At 36.1% G+C, this 12,332-nt stretch overlaps 1 protein-coding gene and 1 pseudogene across 1 annotated transcript; one reads left to right on the top strand and one right to left on the bottom strand.

Annotated features, from left to right (window-relative positions):
- The first annotated feature begins 1,017 nt into the window (after nt 1-1,017).
- On the top strand, nt 1,018-1,956 carry LOC125167960 (olfactory receptor 4F6-like). Its single transcript, XM_047862904.1, has one exon. It carries the CDS (start codon nt 1,018-1,020, stop codon nt 1,954-1,956), a length of 939 nt encoding a protein of 312 aa, XP_047718860.1.
- A 5,406-nt stretch (nt 1,957-7,362) lies between these two features.
- On the bottom strand, nt 7,363-9,690 carry LOC125168071 (olfactory receptor 4K3-like; annotated as a pseudogene).
- Nucleotides 9,691-12,332: the final 2,642 nt, after the last annotated feature.

Genomic DNA, 12,332 nt, shown 5'->3' on the forward strand with positions numbered 1-12,332 from the left:
GAATCTGTAGGTGTGCTTTTTTTTCTGCATGAGTTGCACATGAGGGGATATGTTTAGAAAGACTTTTCTCACACAAAGGATTGCCTAAAAGTAAGCCTATATTTCTTCTATTTCCTGTTTATTTTGTCATTTAAATATCCATTAAAATGCATTTTATTTACTGTTGTAAGGTAAGGAATTTAATTTTCTTTTGCCAAGTTTGGTAAGCTGTGTCAACACCATTTATTGATAAATTTACCCTTTCTATACTAATTTGAAATGGTCCTTTGATAGACTCTTAATAGATCTCTCTCTTGCTTTGGGATTACTGTGCTACATTCTTTACTTTGCAGCTACTGTAAACTCTTCAAACTACTAATATTATTATTTCACTGCTCTACCTAGTGGCTTTCTGTCACTTTTAAGATATTGACCAAATTCTTTACACAGAGTAGAGGACTCTACCTTGATCAGACTCTTATTTATTTATTTGTTTGTTTATTCCAAATTGTTCTGTTTCTTCATCCTAAATGAGTATTTCCCATATCTTTCCTCTGGGTAGATCACTCTTCCTATCTTCCTCACTTATTTAACTCCTATTCATCATTTAGATTTTAGCACAAATGTCTTCTTCCAGGTCATAGCCGATGGCACTGCTGTGAGCTCTTATAATTCTCATAGCCCTTTGTTCTTTTCTTCAAATAACTTATTACCATTATAATCACCCACTTATATGATTAGTTATTTAATGCTTAGCTTTACAACTAGACTACAAACTACATGAAGACAGGGTATATATTATATCCCATAATGTGGCACAGTGCCAGGTACATAGGTCTTCATGGTAGCTGCTCAATGAACATTTGTTAAATCAATAAATTATTGTATGACTTTTTTTCAAAGGACTTTTGTGACCAAGAGTGAAATTTTTTCTGTAATGTCAGAATTTGAAACCCAGTGACATCTGTTTCTTTCAACAGCTCTGGTGCATCCTTTTGTAATTATTTTTATTTGTTCCTTTCAGGTAACACAAGGTCAATGAATAAGTCAAATTACTCTTCAGTGTCTGAATTTGTGTTGCTGGGACTTTCTACCTATAGACCAGTGCAGCATTTTCTCCTTGCTTTCTCTGCAGTGTTTTATGTAACAATTGTTCTGGGAAACCTTTTGGTTGTGTTCGCAGTGACCTTTGACCCATTCTTACATTCCCCCATGTACTTCCTTTTAGCCAATCTCTCATTCATTGATTTGTGTTTTTCTACCTTAACAGTTCCTAAGATGATTCATAACCTATACTCTGGGTACAAAACCATATCCTTTCAGGGCTGTGTCATCCAGATATTTGCCCTTCATGTCCTGGGTGGATCCGAGATGGTCCTGCTCATCGCCATGGCCTTGGACAGATATGTGGCCATATGCAAGCCCCTCCACTACCTGACTATCATGAGCCCACAGATGTGCATTTTGCTTCTGTCCGGTGCTTGGGTCATTGGCCTCATTCATGCAGTGGTCCAGGTAGCTTTTGTTGTCCATTTGCCTTTTTGTGGTCCTAATGAGATAGATAGCTTTTACTGTGACCTTCCTTGGTTTATCAAACTTGCCTGCACAGACACCTACAGAATGGAATTCATGGTTACTGCCAACAGTGGGTTCATTTCCATGGGCACCTTCTTCTTATTGCTCATCTCCTATATCTTCATCCTGGTCATTGTATGGAAACGTTCCTCAGGAGGTTTGTCTAAAGCCTTTTCTACTCTGTCAGCTCACATCACTGTGGTGGTTTTGTTCTTCGGACCGTGCATCTTTGTTTATGTGTGGCCATTTCCCACAGTGCCAGTGGATAAATTTCTTGCCATTTTGGACTTTATGATCACACCCATTCTGAATCCCATTATCTACACATTGAGGAACAAGGACATGAAGATGGCAATGAAAAGACTGAGTAGTCAATTCCTGAGTTTGAGAATGATCTCCTAAATAATTCACAAGAGGACAAGTTACTCTATGCATTTTCAGACAACTTCAAGTAATACAAATACTTAAATAATAATACAAAATTTACAGGGTGCCTGGTGGCTCAGTTGGTTAAGTGTCCAACTTCGGCTCAGGTCATGATCTCGCGGTTTGTGAGTTCGAGCCCTGTGTGAGGCTCTGTGCTGACAGCTTGGAGCCTGGAGCCTGCTTCAGATTCTGTATCTCCCTGTCTCTCTGCCCCTCCCCTGCTCACACTCTGTCTCTCTCTGTATCTCAATAATAAATTAAAAAAAAATACAAAATTTGGGGTTGTTTTTTTCTAAAGTTACCATTTTATAATATTCAGAATAGATCACTGATTGTGAGGGTACATTGAACTATCAGATTAACTCTCTAGTTAACAAGCTGTTTGAAAACTGAATTAAAGCCCTAGGAAAAGTATGGGAAGTTGATGAAAAGCTTAGATTATAGATTTAGAATCTGCTGAAAGCATGGCCTCAGACATTAGACTGGATTCAAATTAATCTACTTGGAGCTAACATACTCAAACTTTTGAGGGAACTATGAATTATACAACTTTCCTTCAATTTAAACCTGGGATATGAATGATTCAATTTTATTGTTTTCTGAAAAACAAAAAATATATGAGAGAGTATTTAAATAGATACCCATTTGTTCCTGGAGGAAGAAGGAACAGAAAGGGAGTGTGAGGTTAATAGAAAATGGATAAGGCAGTGTAATAAGGAAAGACTGAAATATGTGGGTGGGAAAACAAGAGGGAGAGCCTCAGAAACTGCATGTTTCATATATTTGGCCTGTGGCTGCTACTCTTACCCTTTCTTGCCCAATTCCAATGGACTCATGCCATCTCCAGTTGGCTTAGGGTAGGGAAAAATGTATGTTTATTATAAATATAGAATATATATTATATTTATATATCTTTTTTCACAATTTTTGAAATTCTGACTTAATGTCTGTGACTAGCCAATATTCTTTAAATGTCAAATAGATATTAATGTGATCATTTAATGGCTGATATTATTATTATCCAATAATTATTCTGTCCAAACTGTTTGTTGAGAATTCTTCTCTAGTAACTTGTCTTGGGTAACTCTTTTCTTATTCAAGATATTGGTTTCAAGTATACATGTGCTTGTGCATTTGTGTGTATAATCTGTAGAAATTGCAAAACTAATTTAATTTATATTTTGCTTTGATAACAAGAAGACCAAGACAAATTCACTGCTAGAGTATAAAAGGACTCTGTCCTGAGTGTTTGTGATTCTTTCTGGTTGTACAATCAGTAATATTATATATTTTTCCTGTTCGTTATTACTTTGTTGCTTAATATTTATATTTGTAATGGATTCTTATTGGGTACAATACATTGAAAAGGACAAACATAAAGTCAGATTTCTGAGTGAAGAATTTGCCATACTTTTAAGGCGAGCAGAGAAGAGAGAAGACTAAGTTTCTAAGCTCAAAAATTCTGAAGAACGGGGCACCTGGCTAGCTCAGTCATAGATCCAGAATGTGCTGATTCTTGATTTTGGGGTTGTGAGTTTGAGCCCCACATTGGGTATAGAGATTATGTACAAATTAAAAATCTTAAAAAAAATTCTGAAGGGCAAAACTGAATCACCTAAAATCTTTAAGACTGAAGAACAAGAGAACCATTAAAATCATAATTAAAACTTAGAAGGGAGGGGCACCTGGGTGGCTTCCTAGGTTAAGTGTATCACTTAGGCTCAGGTCATGATCTCAGGGTTCAGATCCTCATTGGGCTCTGTGCTGTCAGTTAGGAGCCTGGATCCTGCTTCAGAGTCTGTGTCTCTCCCTCTCTCTGCTCCTCCCCCACTTGTGCGCGTGAGCTCTCAAAAAACAAAACAGAGCAACAACAACAAAAAAACCCATTAAAAAAAATAAGACTTGGAAGGGATATATCCAAGGAGCAGGCACAAATCAGAAGTATACTGAGACTTGTAAAAATTACAATCCGATTCAAATAAGCTCAGTACTTGATTGGATTGAAGTGATTATAACTTAACATTTTATGCCTCATGGAAGAAACAGTAAATAGTTTCTGGAGGAATATTTTGTCAGATCTATATGATTGTTTTTATAAAAATGTGCCTAAAGTACATAAAATAGGAATATGCAAAGAAGCAGAGATGTATGCCTCATAATTAAGAGGAAAATAGTTAAGAACAAGGGTGGCTCAATTGTTGAAATTAGTAAAGAGGAAAAAAAATCATATATTTTAAGAGAGAGATTACAAAGCCAAAAAAATGGAGAAAACAATAAAAATTTTAAGAGAAATGGAATATCGAAGAAAGAACCAAATATTTTAGAACTATAAAAGCAACATGAAATTATGAATTTAAGTGGACTTAAAAACAGAGTGAACACAGCAGAAAGAATCAGTGGATTCAAAGACAAGTCAATAGATACCCATATTGATGTGCAGAGATGTAAAAGACAAAAAAAATCAGAAGGTATATAGGTATATGTGTACACATACACAGAAATAAAAATTATTTTATATAAGGGTTTGTGCCTGAGACCCTATCTTTTGGAATATTACAAAAATACACAGGATCATGTTACCTTTACAAAACAATTTGAAATTTGGAGCCTGGTCCCCTCCCTGGGAGCCCAGTGGCACAGCCATCTTCCTGGGCCAGCATGAATGGCCCTCAGAGCAGAGGGGGTGGGGGGCGGAGCAGCTCTGGCAGGAGGTGGACACGGGAAGGATCATGGTCTCAGCAGGTGGCCGCAGAGTTCAACAGTACTGCATGTAGAATGCCTGTAAAGATGCCCTGCTGGTAGGTGTTCCAGCTGGAAGCAACCCCTCGAGCCCAGATTCTAGGCTTTCTTCTAAAGACTGTAGGGAAGAAGTTTGCTGAGGAAGGCTCTTAAGCACAAAGTGATGAATGACTGCCTCCCTGTCTCAAGAAAACACTTTTCTCCAGCCAAATGACTTTTAGATATTTCAGATCTTTCCTGTGGCCTGGTCCTAGAGCCTAAATTCTACAGAAATTGATGAGTGTCTACTCAGATAAAGGAAACTGGGTGAAGGAGTAGACTTTAAATAATAATGGCCTGATTTGTTTTGTAAAGTGCTTTTATACTTAAAAATGTTACCACCAAATACACGTCTTTCATAAGTGAATTACTAGTGTTTCTATACCTGGAATATTATGTTTGTTTTATGGATGTTTACATTTTGGGAAGGAAAACATTTTTGTTAAAAATTTGAATATTTGTAATTTGTTTTTCCCAAGATTTTTCTTTAATGATTATTTATTTTTGAGAGAGAGAGAGAGACAGAGTGTGAGCGGGGGAGGTGCAGAGAGAGAGGGAGACACAGATTCAGAAGCAGGCTCTAGGCTCTGAGCTGTCAGCACAGAACCCAAAGTGGGGCTCCAACTCATGAAGTGTGAGATCATGACTTGAGCTGAAGTCAGACACTTAACTGACTGAGCCACCCAGGTGCCCCCCAAGATTTTTATACCATAACAAAACTTGTTCTTTTTTCATGAATTTACAGTTTGTAAATGAATACAAGCAAGTAGAAAATTGGGGGAAGAATAGGCTTTATTAATCAAATGATGTCTTGATTTTTCTAAATCTCTCTCTCTCTAATCATGAAAGCTGTGTTTTAGCAAACTTGTTTGGAAAGATTCATGTATATTAGATTACTCCATCCTGTGTATGCAGCAGATTTGGTCATTGTCTTCTTAATTTCCTCTATTTTGTAGTTTTGGTTGTACCTTAAAAAACACTACATTATTTCTTGTCTTCAAAATGTTTAAATGTGATCTTCAGAATATTGCAAATGATTAAAAACAAAATAATGTGAAAGTACTACAGCCTAAATGAATTCTTAACGTCACAAGTGTTTTACTTTGATGATGTACCTTTGATTTAATTGGGAACATTTTTAAAAGGATATTTGATTTGTGTTTGTAATCATCTTTGATGAGCTTGGAAATAAAATTTCTGCTCAATTCATCATTAAAAAAACAATATGAAATTTGAAGTATATCTGGATCCGTGGGTTTCAGATAAGGAGATGAAAATTTGCATACCTTTTTGAAACACAGAGTAGGAAGAATTCTTAAGAAAGTTATTGATGTGGAGCTAGGAGCCAATGGCCAAGAAAGAATTCTTGCGATGTTTTCAGTGCAAAAAGTGCTTTTATTATAGGCCTGGGACAGGACCCGAGGACAGAAAGGGCTGCACTTTTGTTGTATGAAGCTGGTGGTTGTATGCTTAGTGTGTAAGGGGGAGGGGCCTTGCAAGGACTATTAGATCATAAATGTATTCTTCAAATTTCTACCCGTAAAATTACTTTTGCAAGATTTCTCTGGTGCTTATTACTCAGCTTGATATTAATTATTGGCAAGATGTACAGGCAATCACGAGACCCTTTAAGAATGTAGGAACTAGCAGGTATTTGATCCGTATTGGAACTATGCAGGCTACAGATCAGTCTTCTGGGCTAAAGGTAAACATTTCCCTGCTTCTGTCCCTCATCAGTTATATTATATGTAGTAATGAACAATTCACAAACTTTGTGTATAATCCAGTTGCTTGCAGGCCATCTGAACCCTGAATAATTGAATGGATACTTTGTTCTAAAATCAGACTTTTTGACCTCACTCTCATAACACTTTTCCCTGCTTTAATCTGATATAGATAATGAACTTTCTAACCCATTTACAAATAAAAAGAGGTGAAGCAAAATCCCCAAAGGTTGTTAGTATATCCATCTTTGTATTTAAATTAGCTCATCTTCTGAAGAGAATCATATTGTTTCACAGATGGCTAAAATATGAGGTTGTGGGGACAACTCTCTCTTCAGATTATGATTATGATTCTTTTTTTTCTGAGGATGATGAATAATAGTTACTACCTTTCCAACGGTCTCTTCAGATAAGGTAGCTAGAGCTTTAACTAATTGAGAGACTAATTTACCCATTATAAAAATAAAGAGCAGTATTCCATACACTGACCTGTTGATCAAAATTTAGAGATCTATGTCAAGTGCTTTGCTCAAAGAAATGCTTAGCTTAACAGGAGATTTTAAGATAAGGTGCTGAAGTAGCAACACGACTAGTAGTAAATAACATTAACATTGTTATTAATTTTAACTTATTCTGGAGCACAACCAACATCATAGTCATAGACACTGGCCAAATTTTCCAGACAGGAAATCATTTTGTATTCAGTGATTAGCAAGTGATTATGGAATAAATTAAAATTGACATAAAACTGTTATCTGTTTCCATATGTGACTTGGGGAATGCTTCCCAGTACCAAATAATAAGACAGGTATGGCTAATTTAGAGATCTTATAGTACATATTCTGTTAACATGAGGCCCTGAAATACAGAAATCCATATGCTAACATAATCTCTTAATGGCATTTTTGATTTCTTTGTTCCTTAGAGCATAAATGGCCGGATTTAGGAGAGGTGTGATGACTGCATAAAACACAGCCAGAAATTTGTCCACCCAGGTGATGCTGAGTGGCCACAGGTAGTAAAAATGCAAGGCCCAAAGAAGAGCACTACCACTGTGATATGGGCAGTGCAGGTGGAGAGAGCCTTGAATGTCCCATCCTTAGAGCAAAGACAGATGGTAAACAGAATATGAGTAAGAGATTAGCAATAGAATGAAGCAAATGGTTGCCAGTACCCCACTGTCAGCATTTATCCACATTTCTAGGATATAGGTGTCTATGCAGGCTAGCTTGGTCACCAATGGAATATCACAGAAAAAGCTAGCCAGTTCCCTGGGCCCACAGAAGGGCAGCTTTATAGTCATAGTGAGTTGGCTTGTTGAAGGCACAAAGCCAATGATCCATGATGTCACCACGAACCCAGTGTACATTTGTCTGTTCATGATGCTGGAATAATGGAGTGGCTTGCAGATGGCCACATAACGGTCATAGGCCATTGACACAACCAGAAATATCTCACCCTCTCCAAAGAATGTCCAAAGAAAATCTGACACATGCAGCCTTCAAAGGAGACAGTCTTGTTTTCCTTGAGAAAGTCTGTGGTCATTTTAGGGGTAGTGACTGAGGATAGGCAGAAGTCAATGAATGAAAGACTGGCTAACAGAAAGTACATGGGAGAGTGGAGATGAGGTCAGCGATAATTAGGAACACGATGAAGATGTTGCCCAAAATGGTGACAAGATAAAGTGAAGAAAATATCACCAGGAGAAAGGCCTGGAGCTCCCATGAATTACAAAGCCCCAAAATAATAAATTCAGGCACCACAGACTGGTTTACTTCTTCAATTTTGTCTAGTTTGTTCTAAATTCACCTGAAGGAAAGACAGGAAATTCATTTTTCTGAATAACAGTATGTGAATCAAGAAGATTTCTTCTACATTGCTGATGAAAGTCTATACTAATATAATCTGTGGAAAAAAGTTTATCTTGTAAAGCTCAATATTGATGAATTCTGTGGTTCAGCAATTTCACTCCCATTTCTATACCCAAGATAAACTCTTGTATGTGTATGTAGAGAAATTTATAATAATCCCCATAAGCAAGACAATGGAATATTATTCAGAACTATAACAAATTACAACTATAAAATGATATAGATGTATCTTAGACATAATACTGAAAGAAAAAAAAGTCCAAAATGGATCCACTCAGTACTATTTATATAAAGTAAAGAGCAATGGAAAAATAATGTATATTTTGCAGAAAAAATGTAAATGATAAAACTATGTACAGAAAGAGAAGATGTAAGACCTAAGTAACCTTTAGTGAAGGGAGGTGAAAAGTAGGCATAAGGATGAGCATATAACCAGTTGTATGTTATCAATTATCTAGATCTTGTATTAGGTCATGTTTCCATCAGTGTAATTTTATCATTAAATAAACAAGCAAACACAAAATGGGCATGGAAAAATAGTGAGAGTATGTTACGAATCAAGAATTATGATCAATTTGGGATTCCTGGCCGGCTCAGTTGATAGAGCAGGTGACTCTTGATCTCGGGGTTGTAAGTTCAAGCCCCATGTTGGGTGTAGAGATTACTTAACAATAAAAAATCTTTAGCAAAAAAAGAATTATGATCATTCAATAAATACTGTAGACCTGAGGTAAAGTGACATTTTTTAAAATGACATGGTTTAGAGGGTGTATGTTAGAAAAATAGTTTCTATTTATTAATTTGAAAAACTGACACAATATTTAATATATTATTGAAGGTTAATTTTTTAAAGTTATTTATTTTTGAGAGAGAGAGAGCGGAGGAGGAACAGAGGGAGGAGACAGAATCTCAAGCAGACCCTGCATTATCAGCGTGGAGCCGGACATGGGCCTCAAACTCACAAGCCATGAGATCATGACCTGAGCTGAAATCAAGAGTCATACCCTTAACTGACTGAGCCACCCAGACACCCCTGACTTAATTTTTTTAATGAATAAATAGATGAATCAATCATTTTTTGAATCAATCATTTTTAAAAAGAGATAATACTATTTTGACAAAATGACAAAACTTTTTAACTAATGAACATAGTTAAGTACAAGAGCAGATAAACTAATCAAATACAAGGTAGTTAAAAATCAGTTAAAGAATAAATGTTCTAGGCATAAAGAAAGGATAAATCATGAGCACCAGGAAGAAATATTCTCTGTTCATGAAATTCAAAGCTTATATAACCTGTAAGAAATTATTTATAGCCTGAAGTGTACCTCGGCCATCGTGAAAGGTTTAGTTTTGAATATCACACTTTAAAATGTGTATTAAAGCCATTTTGCCAGACGTGGTATGGGACCATTGAATATAAAATCTGGTGTTAGGTTTCTGATTCAAAACAAGATGGCTTCTGAGAAACTAAAATCTGGAAATCTCTGGGTGGACTAAAATAATCCAAAGTTTATAATTAACTCTGGGAGAGAGATATGCATCAAGTTACTTGAGGAAAAGAGTTTTTTTTGTGCGTGTGTTACAAATGGGAGTTTCAGAGTTTGGTAAATTACTTCATTTCCAACATATCCACAGGAAGCTATTTTCATTCAGTCTCTTTTGCTTTAGCCTGAGAAACCATGATTTTTGAAATCTGTTCTTTCTAACAATCTTTGGCAGATAGTTCTTTCCAAACTATCTCTTGTAATACCAGAGTAAATGGAAAATAAAAATTAATTATATTTCTTTTTTTTTAATTTTTTTTTTTTAACGTTTATTTATTTTTGGGACAGAGAGAGACAGAGCACGAACGGGGGAGGGGCAGAGAGAGAGGGAGACACAGAATCGGAAACAGGCTCCAGGCTCTGAGCTGTCAGCCCAGAGCCTGAGGCGGGGCTCGAACTCCCGGACCGCGAGATCGTGACCTGGCTGAAGTCGGACGCTTAACCGACTGCGCCACCCAGGCGCCCCAAAAATTAATTATATTTCTTATCAACAAGTTAGAGAAACTTTAAGTTTTCCTTTAAACTAGTCATTTTGCTGCGTAAATTATTTTAAAGATCTAATAAACCTATAAAACTGGACAAGAGATTCATATTCTTTCTCTCTCTTTCCCTTTTTCCTTTTCTCTCTTTCCAGTTTCCTTTCTCCTTATTTTTTTCCCATATCCTTCTGATTGTTCCCTGACCTTCTCTCTTTCAAAAATTTCTTGATCTGAAGGGTTTTGCTACATTGGATCAATTATCTCCAGCAGCCACTACTAGTTTTTGATGACTGGTGTTCACAGTCCTCTATCAAAGCTGGAAACCAGCTATACAGTATTTTTTTTCATTTTTTCTTTTTCTATATAATTCAGAGCTGTAATAAACACTTTTAACCATTGTTTCATAATCATGATAACAATCACACTTATTTTACTGCTGAAAAGATGAGTTAAAAGGTAAATGCCCAAAAGGAACACAGTTAATAGTCTATTTGGAGTTAGCTTCTGGAAAGAATGTTGGTTTGGAGAAAAGCTCAGTTTGGCTGAGAACTATGATTTCTATGAATCAAAAATAATAAAACTCTTCATAAGATTGCATGTCCAATGAAGAGGTAATTGACATAAGAAGAAATATAAATGGTCAGTAGATCTATGAAAAGTATTCTCTGTATCTATAATAATTCTATTATTTTTCTTGGCACTAACTGCTTCTGGTTTCCTCTAATTTAGTCTGTTATCCTCACTGTTGTCTATTATAAAATTGTTGATGTTGTTTAAATCCACAAGAGTTACCAGATACCAGCAATAAAAATAAGGACAGAGTTATAAAGTACTAGATATAGGAGGGCCTTTTAATTTTCTAGTGTGGTCAACAAGAATTTATTGAATTTATTTTTACTATGTACTCTGATCACTTTTGGACACTGTAGATGAAATAAAAATAGGTTCTCTAGGTTATACTAAAGAAGTAAAAACCTATGCCTGCTTGCTCACCTAATACTTGTTTTAAAAGTTGTTAACATTATTTTAGTTGAATTACAAAAGACAAAATATTACTCCTAAATTAACTATATTAATAGTCACATTAATAACACTGTTATAATTTATTTTCAATCATGTCCTAGGTGGGAGAATTAAATCTTGATTCCAAGGGTATAATAGTAAAATCAAATGACTTAAAGCAGAACTCCCCAAAGAGAATCAAAACTTAGGATGGGGGTGCGGGGGGAAGGAAAAAGGAAGAAAGTAAGGAAGGAAAGAAAGAAAAGGAAGAAGAAAGAAAGAAAGAAAGAAAGAAAGAAAGAAAGAAAGAAAAGAAAGGAAGGAAAGAGGGAAGGAAGGAAGGAAATTAGACAATACCTATTTTTTTGTTTTGAACTATGAATTTTAGGGCCATGTAAAAACTAAGTCTCCCTGTTTCTTTCTGTGTCTGCCTGCTCTCTCTCTCTCTCTCTCTCTCTCTCTCTCTGAATACCCACTGTATTTTCACCTACATTGTCTAACTTAATCTCTACAATAACCCCATGAAATAGGTCCTGAGGTTGGTCCCCATTTGTAACCTGTTAGAAGTCTCAGAACAGAGAAATAGTGTGGCTGGGGTGGGGAGTGGGATGCACACCCAATGTTTGTGACTCTAGTCCTTTCTCCTTCTTTGGTATCATTCTGCATTTCCTACTCTTCATTTCCAAAAGCATAATTCCATTCTCATGGTAACTATTGACCGTTACAACTTTTGAGAGATTTCATTCCATATTTTCTATCAGGATTTTTCCTGAGCTAAATTATTAACAGTCCATTTTTCCATGTTTGGAAATTTCTGTTATTTATGTCTACATACCTGTGCCTGGAACATAATCCAGAAAAACTGTAGCCCCTGATGACTGTGGTGCTGTGAGAACCCAAATACTTCCTCAACCAGGGCATTTAGGGAGCTGTCAGACAGAATAGCAGGTG

The sequence above is a fragment of the Prionailurus viverrinus genome, chromosome B3 (genome assembly GCF_022837055.1).
Source record: "Prionailurus viverrinus isolate Anna chromosome B3, UM_Priviv_1.0, whole genome shotgun sequence".
Classification (NCBI taxonomy): domain Eukaryota; kingdom Metazoa; phylum Chordata; class Mammalia; order Carnivora; family Felidae; genus Prionailurus; species Prionailurus viverrinus.

What these genes read in the sequence shown, in the direction of transcription:
- LOC125167960 (XM_047862904.1), top strand. Translation starts at nt 1,018, where the DNA reads ATGAATAAGTCAAATTACTCTTCAGTGTCTGAATTTGTGTTGCTGGGA.